Genomic DNA, 18,088 nt, shown 5'->3' on the forward strand with positions numbered 1-18,088 from the left:
TTGTCTCTTCTTAGCTATGGAGAGCCAGGATTAGGACGTGATCTTAGAAAGGGGTTAAGGAAGCTAGGTGTTAGCACAGAGTTTGCTTATTTCTTGTTTAAGTAAAAGAAATCACTGATGTTCATCCATGGTTTGCCCACCTTATTAGAAGCCAAAGCCTTAATTAGCAGTGCACAGATCTCACATTAACCCTCGGTGTCTACTGAGCCTTTCTGCCTTGGGCGCTCAACTACTTCTAAAGAATGAGGGATATCTGGGCGCCTCTCTTCCTCAACGGACATGTGATCAACAAACACGTGCAAAGCGTCTGGCTTATACAATGCTTGCTAGTCGTGCTAATTTCCTCCTCATTTCCCTGCCTTTTCAGTCCTTAAAGCTCGCTAATAGCATTTTACAGCCAATCACTAGATCTCTAATTTCACCACCAATAAAAGTTGAGTTCTGGGCATAAGCCCTCAAGATATCCTGCCAGCCATCTGGGGCGTGCTACGTAGAGGGACAATGCCCTTCCCCATTGGTTCACTCTGCAGAGTAGAGAACTTGGACCTGTGGGTTCAGGGCACAGCCTCTGGATCCCCGCCTCTGCCCCCACCTCAGCGTACTTCAATTCCAATGTATATTCTGTCTTTGTTTTACAGTTGTTCAGCACATCAAGCGACATAACATTGTTCTGAAAAGGGAGCTAGGCGAAGGAGCCTTTGGAAAAGTTTTCCTAGCTGAATGCTATAACCTCTGTCCTGAGCAGGATAAGATCTTGGTGGCAGTGAAGGTAAGAGAACATTCCAGAATGTGTACCTGTCTTTGATCACACTGATGTGTGAGTGTTTTGCTCTATTACATTTTAGTGGCCAGCTCAGGAGTGAGTTGTATCTACATTGGTGGAAGTGTTCAAATTCCTTTACCTATAACGGGTCGTTGGAAGGAGATTTGGGCCACATTCAACTGTCGGAGTTGCTGCTCAGGAAAAGCCATCCAGTCCATAGGCCTGGGTGCTCAGAGCTACCCTTCCAGGTCCATTCCAGAAAAGTTTTGACTGGTGGTCAGTGAAGCCAAGCAGAATCCAAAAGTTAACTCTTGGGGACTCGGGTTTTTCTTCTCAGATTGCTTGCTGCTGTGCCAAACTCAGCTGGATTGGTTGCGTGTTAGAGATTCTGGAAAGAGAACTTTGACTTTACTTCCCCTCTTAGCCCTTGTTCCACCAATTTATATTATACTATACCTTGTTCCTCCAAAATGGTTGCAAAGCCACAGGGTTTTATGCAGTGCAGGCTTGATTCCATCAAGGGTGAATGTCATTTCTTTTGGATTCTATCAACCAGGCAGGCATGGGGCTTTACTCTAGCAAAGAAGTCTGGAAGTCCCTTATTCTAGTCATGTCCTCCAACACTCAAAAAGGAGACCTGATCTTCTACAAGATAAACAATATTATTGAAAGGGATAAGATTTCCACTGAGCTTTCTAAAACACAAAGATGAACAAAAATAGCACAAAAAACTTTAGCAGATCTTTTATGTATGCACTGTCAAGATTTTCTTTAAAACTCGCCAAGTATTGGGTACTGTGTATGTCAAGCACTAAAAAGAGGAACACATTTATAAATGAATTGAGTGCCAAATGAATATGGCTAATACAATAAAACTTATTTTTTTTACCTAATTTGAAATGGTTGAGCTTTTGGTTGTGTTATATTCCTGCCAAACAGGGAACATGTGTATGAATGACATTTTTTATGAGTTATAACCAGAGAAAGTTTTCATTTCTCCAAAATCAAGTGCATATTTTACCATGGGTATACCTTGCATTAGAAAACTATTCATTTGATTTTCTTGTCATTGAAAGAAACTAACAGGGGTGGCATGATACTCTTAAGCTTCCAGAGGAGGATCCTAAGAGTTACACCTTTCAGTGAATTAAGAACAAACTTTTCCAGGGGTGACAAATATATTCAATAAATATCATCTACCCAAGCCAGGGAAATTAGTGAGGAGATTGAGAAAGGGTGAAATGGAGAAGTAAGTCTCTAGAGAGAAGTAAGACTCTAGAGAGATGTGAGGTCAAATGGATAGAAGGTGTCAAAATAATAAGAGTCCTGCCATGAACCTGGAGATGTTTAATTCCTGCTTTGCTATTGCTTTCTTTTTTCTTTCATTTACCCCAAAATTTTTGTTGTCATCATTTTTTAGTACAAAATGTTCATAACATTTTACAGTATGAGAGCTGCAGTCTTTGCTTTCTTATTTTATTTTCCCCCCATTTTGGATAAATGGGACCAAAGATGGTATCTCTATTTTTATAAATGCATAGACTGATCAAATGTTAGAGCTGGAAGAATTTCAGAGAGCATCTAATCCTCCTTGTCTAGCTGTGTATATAGACAAGGAAGCATGTTCTGGGCCCATGTTTTACACCGCCCTGTGGGGGCAAGCCAGGAAGCTAAGTCAAGCCTTCCAGCCCCAAATTCATTTCCTGGTGTCACAAGTGGTACTTGGAGTGTTAGAACATCCTCCAAGCTTAGAGGATGCTAGATAACAGCATAGGAAACCTGGGAGACCCTCAACTAGATATAGAAATAAATTTCCAGATTCCTCGGTGGGTATAACCTTTGATCTTTGTGCCATTCCTTATATTGTGTCTACTTCTCTGTACTTTTTTGCAATGCCCTTAAGGAGACAGTACCACATGGCTACATCTGGGACATCCCTCAACCCATGTATTCCATTTCCTTCTGAACACATGCTGAAACAAGACTTAAGGGTCTGGGCTGCTAATAATGAAGGGCTATCCGGTGATGACATTGTTTAGTCCCTGGGACCTGGCACCTGGGCTGGCCTCAAGAGAAGACCATTTGCCTTTCCACTTTGCTGCCCACAAATGGTTCTGTTTCCCATTGCCTTTGTCAGTGAAGCTCCTCTCTGGCTTAAATTCCATTTATCACCCTCAGCCCACCTTAAACTAGATACAAGTCCTATACTTCACATGCCTTCTGTCTTTGCCAATTATTTTAAAAATTAATAATCTAGGATGAGTGCTTGCTCTTTAATCAACACTGCTGTAAAAAAAAAAATAGCATTCAACCTTTCATCCAAGTCTGCCTTCTTCTCTTTGCTAGTCACCTCCTTGTTGAAATTCAAATGAAATTGTCCTCTCCAATAGGAGGACAAAGAGCCTGCAAGTTAAAATTCACTGACTTCATGGTCACAAACCTAAGGAGTCTCTTCTCAATGACCTTGAGTATGAATGTTGAAATCAGAGATTTTGATTAGCTAGAATGATTTCAAGCTTCGGACAGGGTGCCCATTTTGACTCTAAAATTCAGAGGCTACAGTCACTTAAGGGACAAGTTGGATCTTTCATGAGCTCCAGGGTGAACTGGGTCAAAATAACCCGCCAGACCTTTCACAGAGCTGCCTCTCCCCAGCCTGATGTGCTCATTTTTAGGGCTTCAGGCCTACTGAAAGTATATTCAAAGACTAAATGATCCTGGGAGGAAAATGTCTATGGTTCAGCCCTGACCACAAAAAAAGGGGGATTTTTTTTTTTTTTAAAGAAATGAAACAAATTGAACACAGCTTCCAGGACTGCACAGCCTCTCACCTCTGTAGAGTAGCTGCCGGAGCTGCTCCTCTTCTATTGGAGGCATTTGGGGAAGTTTGACAGCCGTTCTGCTGTTGCCTAGCAACCCTCGCAGCATTGATTATGCATGCTAAGAAATAGCAGCTATTGTCCTTTTTCCTTCTCAAGATGAAGCTGACTTTGGTTTGAAATCCAAGGCTTTACGTTCAGATTGACAGATGTCAGATTCCTGTAAATTCTGGTGTTGAGTCTCCGGAGTGATTTAAGAGCTTGTGGGAGCCACTGGAAGCAGTTTCAGATAGAAGTGGTTCTCAGACACGTGCAGACATTCCAAGGTGCACAGGGCTGAGCATGGTTCTCCCAGGCCTTGCTTGTGTGAATTCAACCAGATTGCCCTTTTCTTGATATTTTTGGATGACCTTTGTTTTTTACTGAAACGGATTTGCCGACCATTTTTCCCCTTTACGCTGAATTACAGTCGAAGAGCCAGAGAGAGGATGAGAAGCAGAGAAACCACTCTTTGATCAAGCCGAGTTACTTTACCTTTAAGTAACTCAATCGCCAAGGAAACGCTTCATGGCAGTTTCCCTGCATTAACTGTGGGTGCATTAGCTATTTTTGGCTCCATCCAATCCGCATTTCAATAGGGACAATTCCTAGGATGTTTCCTTGTACTAGGAATGCAAGCTGATTTTTTTGTTGTTGTTCTGTTCTTCAAATATATCCACAAGTCTGCTTTGTAGGATTCATGGTGTCTCCTCACTAATTTCAGGTGTATTTTTGAAAATATAGAATGCTGAATATGAGACTTTAGAAGTCAGTGTATAAGCCAGGCCTCATATTTTATAGATGAGAAAACAGAAACCCAGAGAAATTGAGTGAGTTCCTTAACGTGTAAGTTAAAGGTGTCAGAGGTACTGCACAGAAAGAAGATGCGACGAAGTAGGAAATGGTGCAGATATGTTCTTTGTGATCCAACTTAGAAATTTTGTTTTTCATTTTTTTTCTGAATTCCTTCTTGCTAATGGAGTATATAGTGGTGTTTTTCTCCACAAAGGGGTTTAGAAATTAATTGATGTACTCTCTAGAATATTACCAGGAGGCAGGCCCAAAATAGCATCTGACATATTGTTGCCATTCCCATGTCGGATGGCCCACGGTCCAGCCAACTTCTACCTGCCCTCAGCTCTCTGTCCAGCTTGTCTCTTTGGAAGACTTGCCTGTGCCTGCACCCAGCTGAATCAGACCTCTCTGATACCTGTCATGTGCCATGAAAGCACCTATGCTTGTCTTTTATAGAATATATATATATATAGATAGATAGATAGATAGATATAGATATAGATATTGAATGTCTGTTTCCTCTACCATATTCTTCAGGGCGGGAACCATACTTTTAGTACATTACCTAATGTTTAGTAGCATGAAATAAATGCTTGTTGGATGCTGAAGGGATGTATGGTAGAGAATGGATGAGAGGTTCCCAATGCTCATGCAAAAGCAAGAGCTGGCCTCTGTAGTCTTGTCTCAAGTTGTGAAACTGTACTCTCTGGCCAAGGGAATGGAATATTCTTATTACCCTGGGTCATGTGTGGACATGTGTGTGTGTGTGTGTGTGTGAACACACACACACACACACACACACACACACACACACACCACATATCTAAAAATGAAAGATAAAAGATGAGGTGAGGTCTAACCAACACACGTGAACTAAAAGTGAGGAAGTATTGGTTTTCTGGAAGAATATTAGAGATGCTATTGCCAAAATAAGGGGGAAATACATCTGTCAGGAAGGAAGTAAAGAAGGAAGAAGGGGAGGTGGGGAAAGAGGAAGGAAGGAAGGAAGGAAGGAAGGAAGGAAGGAAGGAGGGAAGGAAGGAAGGACAAACTCAATGAGAACTCCAGAATAGTTATACCTTACTGTGACTGCAGCAGTTGGAATCTAAAAGTTCACTGAGCATCTGAGTGACTGTCTCTTCCTTATCTTCTCAGTAGCCAGGGATTCTCCAGTAGACTTCCCTGTTACTGTGTTAATGTTATACAGCTGTCTCCTGCCTCTGCTGCTCCTTAACATTTGACTGTTGCTTCCACACCAACTACTGCTTATACTGTCTTTATGTCTCACATTCTGGTTCCTCAAGAAGGGAAAATCCTAGGCCCAATTATTCTCATTGGCCATCTACTCTGCCACTCAGTTTTCATGCCAGGCCACCTGCCTGCAGTCCAATCATCTGAGGTGGTCGTGTGGTACCAAAGGTACCACCTTTCAGAAAGGAAGCAACCAGGGTCACTTGTCTCAGAACATGTATTGGGATCAGAATAAAAACTCATTCAACCTTTACCCAAAACAGTAAAAACAAACAAACAAACAAGTCACAGAAGAGAAAGACTATCAAGAATCCATCACCTCCCCTGCTGTGCCCAGGCAAGATTATTTCTAGGACATAAATATAGTTTCTCTCTCTCTCTCTCTCTCTCTCTCTCTCTCTCTCTCTCTCTCTCTCTCTCTCTTTCTCTCTCTCTCTCCTTCCTTTCTTTCCTTTCTTCCTTCCTTCCTTCCATCTTTTCCCTTCTTTCTTTCTCTCCTTCTCTCTTTCTTCCTTTCCTTCCTTCTTTCTTTCTCTTTCCTTCTTTGTGACAGTCGTCACCTCAGTCCTCACAGCTCAGTGTGTCATGGAGTCCCTCTCCATTCCTTCCTCCTCCCATGTTTCTTTTTCTCTCTTCCATTTTCCTGATGTGAGAATTTCTTATTCTTATAAAATGGAAATTGATGAAAGACCAGTGTGTTTAAAAAGATATTTGTCAATATGCCCCTCAAATATAGTTTGTGTAGCTAAACAGGGCATAATGGCTATCGATTCTGTCTTTATAAGGCTCTAGGAACAGGAATCATAGAACCTTTAATGCTTTTTGTTAGAAGGTTTAATCATCTTTGTTGTTCAGACATTGCTTAATAGATTTCTATCCTTCTGTGGTTTAGGTACATTCTTTTATGGTGTGTGTGTGTGTGTTTGTGTGTGTGTGTGTGTGTGTGTGTGTGTGTGTTCACATGCATGTGAAAGGTAGAGAGTATGGCATTCCTTGTGGGAATCCCCCATGCACTTGAATTAGGCAGGCCCCAGTTACTAAGCAGCTACATTAATATCCTTTCCCAGTAATTTCAAATTTTAATCAAGGATCTGGTTTTTGTCTCCTTAATTACTTAGGTGATCCTTATTTCTGGCTTATCTCCAGTTTATCCACATCTTATCAGAGAAGCTAAAACCAGTAGAAAAAAAAATTTCACTGTTATTTTTTGTGTGTGTTTTTATGTTTGTTAGTTTGTTTGGGGTACTAAGGATTGAACCCAGGGAGCATTCTACCTCTGAGCTACACCCCCAACTCTATTATAGTTTTTTCTTTGAAACAGGGTCTTGCTAGGTTGTGAGTCTCACTAAATTTCTAAGGCTGGTCTCAAACCTGTGACCCTCCTGTCTCAGCTCCTCAAGCATTGGAATAACATATGTGTACTACCGTACTTGACAGAAACTTTCACTTTAACTGCAAATGAATTTCGGCCATAGCAGTGATAACACCAAATCCTAGCACCTAGATGACCAGGGCTCTGGTCACTTTAGTGAGACGTCATCTGGCACCAAGTGGAGCTGGAGGATTCACTTCACACCACTGGAACATGTCTGTGGGACATGCGCATTTACTGTAATGTGAGGGACTACCCCACGATCAAGTCAGGGTCTGCCCCAAACCAAACCACCAATTACACTGTATCTAGTAAAATTGTGTTGGACAGTTTTACATTGCGTTGTACATTAGTCATAGTAGGGGTCGTCTTCTTTTTTGTTGTTTTTGTAGCGGTGCATTGTAGTATACATTTTAGAGAGGTTTCAGGTGATATTCACATACAAACACATGGTACTTGGTGTTTCTCTCCAGTTCTCACCCTACCACCCACCACTCTCAAAGAGTTAGCGAGATTGGTAGTGATTCCTTCCTATATATAAAGAGCACTATTTGAACTTTGTGCCTCATCAAATCTCCTTTCCCACCTGCTTTCCTCCATTCTCCTTCCATTATTCTACTGGTCTCACATTTATCTAACGCCCCTTTTCTTTCCCATTTTCTCTCTAGCTTCCATATGTTAGAGAAACATGAGTCTTGATTTTCTGTGCCTGGCTGATCTCACTGGGCGTAATATTCTCTAGCTCAATCCATTTTTCTTTATGGTTGAGTAGAGCTACATTATATATAGACCACATTTTTTTTATCCACTTATCTATTGACAGTTTGGTTCCACAATTTGGCTATTGAGAATTATGCTGCTATCAACAGATAGAGATGTAGTGCTATATTATTCTGACTTTAATTCTTTTGGAAAGATACTGAGCAGTGGTACAGCTGGGTCATAGGGTTGTCGTATTCCTAGCATTTGGAGAAATCTCCATGTTGATATCCATAGTGATTGTGCTAGTTTGCAGTCCTACCAACGGTGTGTAAGCGTACCTACTTCCCCACATTCTCACCAGCATTTATTATTGCTTGTATTCTTAATAATTGCTATTCTAACTACTTGGGATCTCAATGTAGTTTTGATTCTGATTTACTCTTTCAATCCAATATGCCTCTAATATCACAAGTAGTGTGAATTAGTTTCCTATCTTCCAAAGAAAATGTTTTCTAATCTGGAACTTGATGTAATAGGCAAGCATAAACCATCGATTTTAGTTCCCAAATTATTGCAAGTATTTTAAAGTATATCAGTTAGAACCCAACCTCATGTTTCTTTGGCTGATCAACTTGATAGATCTGAGCCCTAGAAACCAGCATGACTGTGAACATAAAGATAGCAGCAATCAGCACCCTGGCTATGAACTTGTATTTGAGGCCATCACTTGATACATAATTAAAGTCCTTGCACAAGCTGACTACATGCAGTAAACTAAGTTGACACACACACTCTGCCTTGGCTTCTGCCATGGGGAGGGCACCGTTTGAGTGGGTGTGATTGTTTATATTGTCATATAATTATTTAGTTTTTATATTTCTAGAGATTTGGGAGCACTGCCTATTGCACTCTTTGGTAGTGTCTAAGATTTTATTCCTATCAAGTTCTTTTTCCTCTGTGTCTATTAAAAATAGACTCAGTGTTAGTCAGATTTTCATTGCTGTGACAAAAATATAAACAAATTAAGGGAAGAAAAGTTTATTTTGGGTCATAGTTTCAGAGGTCTCAGTCCATGGTCAGTTGCTTCATTGCTCTGGGCCTGAGGTGAGGCAGGACAGAATGGTGGAAGAGTATGGTGGGAGAAAACTCATATCATGGCTTCCAGGAAGCAGAGAGCCAGACAGACAGACAGTCAGACAGACAGAAGAAAGGGTCCAAGGACAGAAAATACCCTTCCAGAGCACATCCATGGTGACTTACTTCCTCCAATTCCACCCCCCTGCCTACAGTTTCCACTAACTCCCAGGAGTCCATTCAGGATGAATCCACAGCTGGATTAATCCAGTGGTGTGATCAGAGTCCTCATGACCCAACCTCTTGCCCAAACCCCACCTCTGAACATTGCTGCACTGGGGACGAAGTCTCCAGCACAGCATACTTTGCAGGACATTATAGATCTAACCATAATATTTCCAAGGTCATTTGTATAAGAATTTGATAGACTCTTTCTCTACCTTTTCTTAGGGAAGAACCTGTGAGTTAGAAAAATTATGACCAATGGAATACTATAGAAATGTTGTCAGATTTCCAAGACACAGACTGACCCATTACTAGCCTTCATAAATGGCTTTTGTAGAACAGTGCTATCCAATAGAAGGATACTATGAGCCACAAATGCAAACTGTACTCATGATTTTGAATTTCCAAGTGTGCGCATTAAAAACTAAAAGGAAACAGATGAAGCATATTTTATTAATATAGTTTAATTCAACATATCTATAATATTACCATCTAAACACTATTAATATACAAATATTAATGAGATATTTTAAATAATTTTGTTCATACCAAGTTTCCAAAATCTGGTGTGTATTTTTCAACTAAAGCACATCTAAATTTGGAATAACCACATGGCAATGATAATTAGAGACATGTGGCTGTTGGATACCATATTGGATAATACATGTCTAGAAGATATCAAAACAGTAAAGATTCCCCATTAACAACAGATCTAAACTGAATGACCCTGACCCAGCGGGTCACTGGTCACATATTCTCATGAATCTTGGTTGCTTGGTTGGAGAAGTGTGTTTGTTTCCTATTATACTTCTAATGCTATAGTGGGCATTGAGCATAAGGAGTTCTTACCATGATAGTATTTTCAATATTATCTTTCTATACTACCTTCATCATTATTATGTATTATCTTCAATGTATTATATTCATTTTCCACCTTAACAGAGACTGTTTCTATGATCTCTAAAATGTATGTGAGAAGAATATGAGATCAGTAATTTTAAAAGGTCACCATTTCTGTTTTATCTTGTCTCTCCTTAGATCACCTATACTCTGAAGGGCATGATCATTTGTTTTGTCTTACAATATCCTATCAGGCCAATATTTCAGATCAGCCCTGTTGCCTCTCTAGATGGCTTCCCACTAGCATTAATATTTTGCCCTTATATTTCACTTGATTTTTGATCTTCCTTTTTCCCCTTTGCTTACATTTCACCTTCACTCGTGTCTGAGTTCTCTGCTGAAGTCTCTTTCATGCTAGTTCATGATCCCAGCTCTGAATCGATACATACTCTGGACATCTTGGTATAGCTCTGGATGCGTCTCTCCCTAGAGTATGTGTTCAGAAAGGACGGCAGCTTTGGAGTGCCAGGAAATGTACTTGGAGTAAGAAAGGTGGATGGCAGGTGTAAGATGATAGTGGTGTTTATGATGGGGCAAACAGGGCTGTCGAAGTGAAGCTGAAGTGGAAGGGGGCTGTCAGGGAGGGAAGCTCACCCCTGTATCATGGCCTCAGTGCTCTGCCAAGGGACTCCGGGAACCAGCCAAGCCTCACATAATTGAGTAACATGACAATCAGCCCTGGTACTGAAACAGAGATGATTTTTATAAATAGGGTCGATAGCAGGATTTTCCAGTTTCTGATTGCTGCCTGGCTTTGGTTCTACCCTTAGAAAAAGCTCCCTTAGAGTGCCAAATTCAGAAGACGATTTTGCCCAAGTCGTTACTGCCATATTTTCTAAATCTCTTAAAATAGAATTGAATCATAATTTAGAAAAAGGACCCAACATGCAAAAATGGATGGGCATAGAGGATGAGGCCAGGTTTGTGAGATGCATTTACCCCTATGAATAGTAAAATCTCTCCTCAATCCAAAAACTTTGCTGAAGCACAACTTTTCACACTGCACAAAGTGGGCTCCTTTCCATACTGCTTGCTTTGGGAGCATGGGCATATTAGATGCTTGTTTTTTCAGGTTAGTGCTCCCAAAAAGAAAAGCCTGCCTTCTCTCTCCTCTCTCCCCTTTCCCACCAACCTAACATGCTTGAATCAACATTACATAGCTAAAACTTGAGCAGAAATGAGAAATACTACACCCAGAATTTGTCCATGCCTTGTGATAATGATCTGAAAGGACCAGCACCTTTTCCAACTCACTGACAATGACAGGCTGAAACCTTAGAAATAAACCTCAGAGCAATCTCTGAATAAAGAGATGGGCCCTCTGGGGTATCAATGCAGGCCAAGGGATGGACATCAACATGTAGCTTGATGGTTCCAGGAGCTCAGGATGCCATCTAGGAAGAGGTGTTGGCCCCCACAGCACCACCACCTTCAGGCCTCTCATGGCCCCTGTGCTTATCAAGTATCCATTAGCCTTTGTGTACCCTTATGTGAGCAAATTGATTGCAGGCTTGGTTTCAAATTCAAATTATACAAATATCCTTCTCTATCTAGGACCATGGGAGGCATCCCAACTTACAGTAAGTACTCCCACCCACCCATTCACATCTCCTTCTGAGGTCCCAGGAAGTGGTAATATTGTTACCCTTATGCTACAGGAGAGTAAAACAGAGTTCAGAGAGGCCCAAGGGCAGAGCCAGGATTCAAAATCTAGACACATCATTGTGAGGATTTTTACTTTGGCTGGAAGAAGAGCGCAGAGGTGTGGGACCAGCTCTCCAAAAGAGTGCGCCAGGCGATCCTCTCGGCCTTGAAGTGGGTTCTTCAACTACTTCCTTTGCCTCGTGCCCCCTTCATTTGCACTGCTTATCTAGATATGTGTTCTGCTTTTTCAAAGTACCATTTACTTTTTCCTCCTTTCCCATGCCCTTTTTGTCTCTTCAGTGGATAGACCTTGTGTGTTCAGGGTTCTTACAGTTGCTCGGCACTGGGTTAGGCAGCCAGCAAAAACAAAACAAAACAAAAAACAAAACAAAAAAAAAAACTGGACAGAACACCCTTCCACTGTCAGAGGCAATAGGAGAGAGAGATACTCACCATAAACCATAATGCCAGTCATGTGCAAGGAATACTAGGTGCTTGTTCCTTGATACTAGGGAAAGGACCTGGAAGATGTCGACTTCCATCTTCCAGCCCTTCCAAAACCATCTCCTTGCCTCATCTGCTATTTTGCTCTTGAAAAGTTCAACAAAACAAGAGAGTGGGTGGAGATCAAAACAGCCAAAAATCAGCCAGAAGTGTTCCCTTGGATAAAACCAAGCTAAACAAAATCATCAAGATAAGCATGTCACCCCTCCTGGTCTCACAGGGACTCAGAGTTCAGTCTGGATTCAGCCAAACCAACTAAATCTAGGAGGCAGAGGGGAGGGGACATAAGTTCAGTTTCTGTATTTAAGGGAGCAGAGACGCGGGACCATGTCACTATCCACTGCTCATTTTGTTATTAAATGTGATGATGCTCCATCAAAGCTCTAGAGGTTCTCTGAGCACTTGAGGGTCCAGGTCTGCTTACTTTCCCAAGCAGAGCCAGTGGCACTTGTAGAGACACTTCTCAGAAACCACATGCTAAAGTGAGAACAGTGAATGATAATTCCAGAATTTGGCTGAGGAAGCCACTGCCTGTGGCTTAATGGAAATGATAGCCATGATTTTGTCTTTTTGGGTCGCATCACCTCTGAGAGGAGAACATTGAGTCCTGCTAAATTAAGCAGTTAAGGAAATTGCTATGTTCTGTGATGATGGCAGCCTACCTTGCTTTGTGTTCCTGTATTTCCTCCACTTTCTTCATATTTTCTTGTGGTTGACTTGAGGCAGGCCCTGGGTACCCTCTGAAGTTGTGTGTAGGGAGTAACCCCAGGCATGGTAGTTTGCACACTGAAAACTCATCCTTACAATATGTGAGTGGGATTGAAAATTAGTACCACCCTTATGGAGATCAGTATGGAGGATCCTCAAAAAACTAGAAATGGAACCACCACAAGACCCAACTATACCATCCCTCAGTATCTTCCAAAAGAATTAAAGTCAAAATAATATAGTGATACATTTGTATCTATGTTTATAGCAGCACAATGCAAAATAGCCAAATTATGGCACCAAACTAAGTGTCTGTCAACAGATGAATGGTAAAAGAAAAATATGGTAGATGTACATTGTTAGGGCTTAGGTTTGGAGTGTCCCCACAGGTCTCATGTGTTCACAGCACGGTCTCTGGTTCAGCAAGGTTCAGAGATGGGGCATTCCTGGGAGAGGTGGCTCATTGGAGGCAGGGCTTTGGGGACATTCAACATCCCCAGCCCCCTCCTCTTGCTTTTTCTGTTTCTGGCTACCATGATTTGAGGGTTATATTTCTCCACTTCATGCTCAGTGCTGGTAAATTGTAGACTAAAGCTTTTGAAACCACGAGCCACCATAAACCTATCCTCCTCTCTGAGTTGTACTTCTCAGATGCTTTCATCCCAGCAGTGAAATAGCTGGCTAAAACATACGTAATTTTCTTTCCTTTAGGTATCCATATTTCAGGTTTGGTATCAAAGTAATGCTGGCTTTATAGTATGAGTTTGGGAGCATTCCATCTCTTTCTAGTTCCTGGAATAATTCAAGGAACATTGGTTTAGTTACTCCTTAAAGGTCTTACAGAATTCAGCTGGAGATCTGTCTGGTCCTGGGCTTGTTTGTTGGAAGGCTTTTTATTACTGCTTCAATCTTTTCACTTGTTTTTGGTCTCTCTAGGTTTTTTATATTCTCTTGGTTTAATTTAAATAGATTGGGTATATCCAGAAAGTTGTCAATTTTTCCTAGGGTTTCCAGTTTATTGGAATATAAGTTTTCAAAATAGTTCCTAATTATCCTCTGGATTTTCATGCTGTCTGTGGTGATTACCTCCTTGTTCATCTCTGATTTTATTAAGTTGAACCACTTTTTTGGTTAGGTTGGCTAAGACTTATTTATCTTCTCAAAATCCAGCTTTTTGTTTTATTGATCTTTCATAGTTTTATTCTCCATTTCTTTAATTTATGTTCTTATTTTAATTATTTCTTGCCTTCTATTGGCTTTGGTTTAGTTTGTTTCTATTTTTAGGGCATTGAGATGCATCTTTAGATTGTTTACTTATATATTTCTTTTTTAATATGGGTACTCAGTGTTATAAAATTTTGACTTAAAACTCAAAAAATTACTGGAAAGTTATTTTCATTTGATTCTAAATTTAAAAATTTATCTCCTCATTTATTATATGATATTGTCTTCATTCAAAAGTATATTGTTTAATCTCCATGAATTTACATAATTCCTTCAGATCTTCCTACTGTTGATTTCTACTTTCAGCCCATTACTATCTTAAAAGATGCAAGGAAATACATCATTTTTTATAATTTGCTAATTCTTTGTTCTTGGCCTAGAATATGGTCTATTTCGGAGAAAGTTCCATAAGAGCTAAGAATAATGTAAGTTCATCTGCTATTGGAAGAAATATTCCGTAAAAAAAATTGTCTGTTAAATCCACGATTTACAGTGATTTTTAGGTCTAACAAGCCTTTACATATCTTTTGTCTGGAAGGTCTATCTAATGTTGATAGAGGTGTGTTGAAATTTCTAGGCATTGGGTTCTACCTGAGTCTTAATTCCAAGTAGTGGCCCTCTCAGGACAGCTCTGTGGGTTTATCCTATAGGGCAGGTGAGGCTTCTGTTGAGTTTATATCTCACTTTCACCCTCTGCTCAATCTTTTAGGCATGTTATTGAAGCTGAGAACATGTTCTAATAAATGTCTCACCTGCTAATCTCCACTTCAGACCTCTCCCAGGGAACTTAGCCTGTGGCATATCCCTATCTTTATAGATGATCCAGGTCAGTGCCATCACAGGAGGGAGAGCAAACTTAAGACCAGTCCCCTGGAAAATGGCCAGCAGGACCTGGCAGTGTTCTTAGACACAGGACATAGCACTGAGCTTTATAGTTCATACAAATTTGATGGATGGTGGTGCTTGTATTCTATCCCCATGCCAAATTTAAGTAAACATAAAGGGTCACATTTGCCATCTAATCTTGAAAATGACTTATTGCAGTTTTTATGCAGAAAGGGTTCATGCACTCACTTGCCACTTCTACCAGAAGTATTCCTCGGGCCTTCTTTCTCCTTGCCCCTGAGTTTGAAGCAGTCTCTCCCTTTCTCCCTCTCTCCCTCTTTTTGTCTGTCTGTCTGTCTCTCTCTCTCTCTTTCTCTCCCTCTCTCTCCTGCTCTCTCTCTTTCTCCCTCTTTCCCTCCCTCTACCTCTCCCTCTCCCTCTCTCCCTCCCTCTTTCCCTTTCTCTCTCCCTCTCTCTCCCTCCCTCCCTCTTTCTCTCTCCTCTTTTGATCTTGGCATTTGGTTTCCCTGGCCTTCATCATTCATTCACGAACATCTGTGGAATAAAGTCTACCATGTTCCCAGTGCTGGCAATGCAGACATGGAGATACAGAGATAGAAAGAGCTTCGAGTCTATACCAGAGGCAAGCAAGTCAACACAATTAGGATGTGCTGTGGTCCCTGATATGATAGAGGTAACTATGAGCTACCTCTAGGAGAGGCACAGCTTAGTCTAGGAGAAGGGGGGCAGACATGAGAGGAATGAAGTGATTAGGTAACACTTTCCAGGTGGTGGTGTCTGATCCCAGTCTAGATGTTAATATGGCATATTAGTTTCCTGTGGCTGCTGAAACAAATTACTACAAAATCAGTGACTTGAATCAACACAGATTATTTCTCTTTCAGTTTGAGTGGCCAGATGTTCAAAGTCAGCTTTACTAAATTAAAGTCATATGGTCGACAGGCTGGTCCCCTCTGGAAGTTCTAGGGTAGAATCCATAGAATCCATTTATTTTTCTATCCCAGCTTTTCAAAGCCAACAGTACCCCTTGGCTTGTGGGCTCTTCCTCCACCTTCAAACCAAACAGCATAGCATCTTTTCTCCCCTCTAATTTCTCTTTCAGTCTTCACATCTTCTTTGTCTTTGAATTTGTAGGAATCCTTATTTGCTACTGGGATCACCCAGCTTATCCAAGTTAATCACTTCACGTTAAAATTGTTAACCTAATCAGACCTGCAGAGTCCCGTTTTACTGTGGAAGGGGACATTTTCACAGGTTCTGGGGTTTAGGGTGTTGACACTTTGGGGGCGGGGCATCATTCAACCTCTGACACCAGTGACCATGACCAAGAGAGCATTCCAAGTGAAGGAAAGAACTGGCTGTTGTCACTGGGCAGCCACAGATATTTTGTAAATACCTGTGGAAGCATGGGTTTCTAAAGAGGAATGCCAAGGGATTAAGCTGAGCAGAGATGCGGGGCAGCCAGTTGAGTTAGGGTTCTGATTCAAGCTTGGTTTATAATCATTTATGTAAGCACCTTATCTTCCTATTGGTCCATAAGTGCCTGGGAGCAAATGCCTTCCTCTGTCACTATAGCACTGGCTCTATGATGGCCCTTGATAAGGCTCAGTGCACATGAGTGACATTAAAAATGCCAGCTTTGCTAGGACTCCATGTGTGGTGGCAGAGTGGTCTGATCAGAGGTCTAAAGATGCCTGGACCTGGGTGCTGTGCTGCGGAACAGCTTCCTCTTGCAGTGTGACTGGTCTTCTTGAGGGGTGGGGACATTTCTTGAGCTGATGACATGTATATCACAGGCTGGAGACAGCTTTGGATTATCACATAAAGGCTGAAATATGACCCTTGCTGAAGCTGGAAGACAGGCCCACAAAGGCTCATCTTTCTAATGAATCTCATAAGAGCATATTTTAAAGATTATCTGAGCAGAGGTGAACTGCAAATAACATCATAGGAAGCTCAGCAGGAACTGAAAGGGAAGAGAGACCACAGTAATCAATGAGCCCAAAACGGGATTAAAAATTACGGAAACTAAGATGAGCTTCTCTCTGGAACTTGAGGAAAGAACACCTGTAATGGTGTTTCATAAACTGTAGAGCTCATGCACATATTATTTCCCAACAATTAGTTTATTTTCCATTCTCTTGTATAATAAGGTAAATGCACTTCTAGAATCCTTAGGATCCACTGATACAGCTGCTGCTTGAAGAACCTTCCCTTTGATGCCCTCGGCTTAACGGGTGTTGCTGTCTCCCCTTTCCTTCTCCTCCACCCAGACGCTGAAGGACGCTAGTGACAACGCACGCAAAGACTTCCACCGCGAGGCCGAGCTGCTCACCAACCTCCAGCATGAGCACATTGTCAAGTTCTACGGCGTCTGCGTGGAGGGAGACCCGCTCATCATGGTCTTTGAGTACATGAAGCACGGGGACCTCAACAAGTTCCTGAGGTATGGCGAGGGGCAGAAGGAGCTGGGCTTGGAGAAGGAACAGGACTTTAGAATACAACCTTAAGGCGGGACTTCCCTTAAGGCAAGGGCGGGACTTCCGGGGAAAGTTGAAGGGGCCTTCCTTTGGAACAATCTTGCCTTGTAACCACACCAGCCCATGCCAGAGAAAGCAACAGAGAACAAAGACGGTGACTTTGTTTTTCCCTTCAACTGTAAGTAATAATGCCAGTGATTCAACATGACCCAACTAGCATTTATTGAATATATGTTATATTAAAGGTATGTTATATGTGAATTGGAGATGGACCTCAGTTATTGTAAGAATTTGCCGGGTGCATACAAGAACATTATTCAAGGACAAGCAAACAGTAAGATTTAAGGTACATGGGTGTCTTACCTGTGGCCAGGTAAGAGCGAGGAGCATGGGCTTCCCAGACTGCGGAATAAACCAGGAGAAAGAAAGTCAAAATATAACTGGAGGAGTTAAGACCAGAAGAGCTTTGTTTGGACTTTATTCTGTGGACGCAAAGAACAAGCAGGAATTCTGTAATGATCTATAATGGAAAAAAGAAACCAATGGCAAAATATTTTTTTATTTTTGTTTTTGTTTTATATAAGGTTGGGAACTGAACCCAGGGGCATTCTACCTCTGACCTATACCCCCAGCTCTTTTTATTTTTAAGCAGGGTCTTGCTAGGTTGCTGAGAATCTCACTACTTGCTGAGGCTGTCCCCAGAGTTGTGATGCTCCTGTCTCAGCCTTTCAAGTGCTAGGGT

General features: G+C 41.4%; 1 protein-coding gene across 1 annotated transcript in view; it reads left to right on the top strand.

Moving 5' to 3' along the window:
- The window catches only part of NTRK2 (neurotrophic receptor tyrosine kinase 2), a gene marked incomplete at both ends in the record, with an annotated part of 373,926 nt that overhangs the window by 283,012 nt on the left and 72,826 nt on the right, over positions 1 to 18,088 (top strand). The window contains 2 exons of the mRNA XM_080709003.1: positions 639 to 769; positions 17,140 to 17,312. Coding sequence (XP_080565129.1) covers positions 639 to 769; positions 17,140 to 17,312 — 304 coding nt within the window. The remainder of the gene's footprint in view (positions 1 to 638; positions 770 to 17,139; positions 17,313 to 18,088) is intronic.

This window comes from Muscardinus avellanarius (genome assembly GCF_963383645.1).
Source record: "Muscardinus avellanarius genome assembly, chromosome: 13".
NCBI classification, from domain to species: Eukaryota; Metazoa; Chordata; class Mammalia; order Rodentia; family Gliridae; genus Muscardinus; species Muscardinus avellanarius.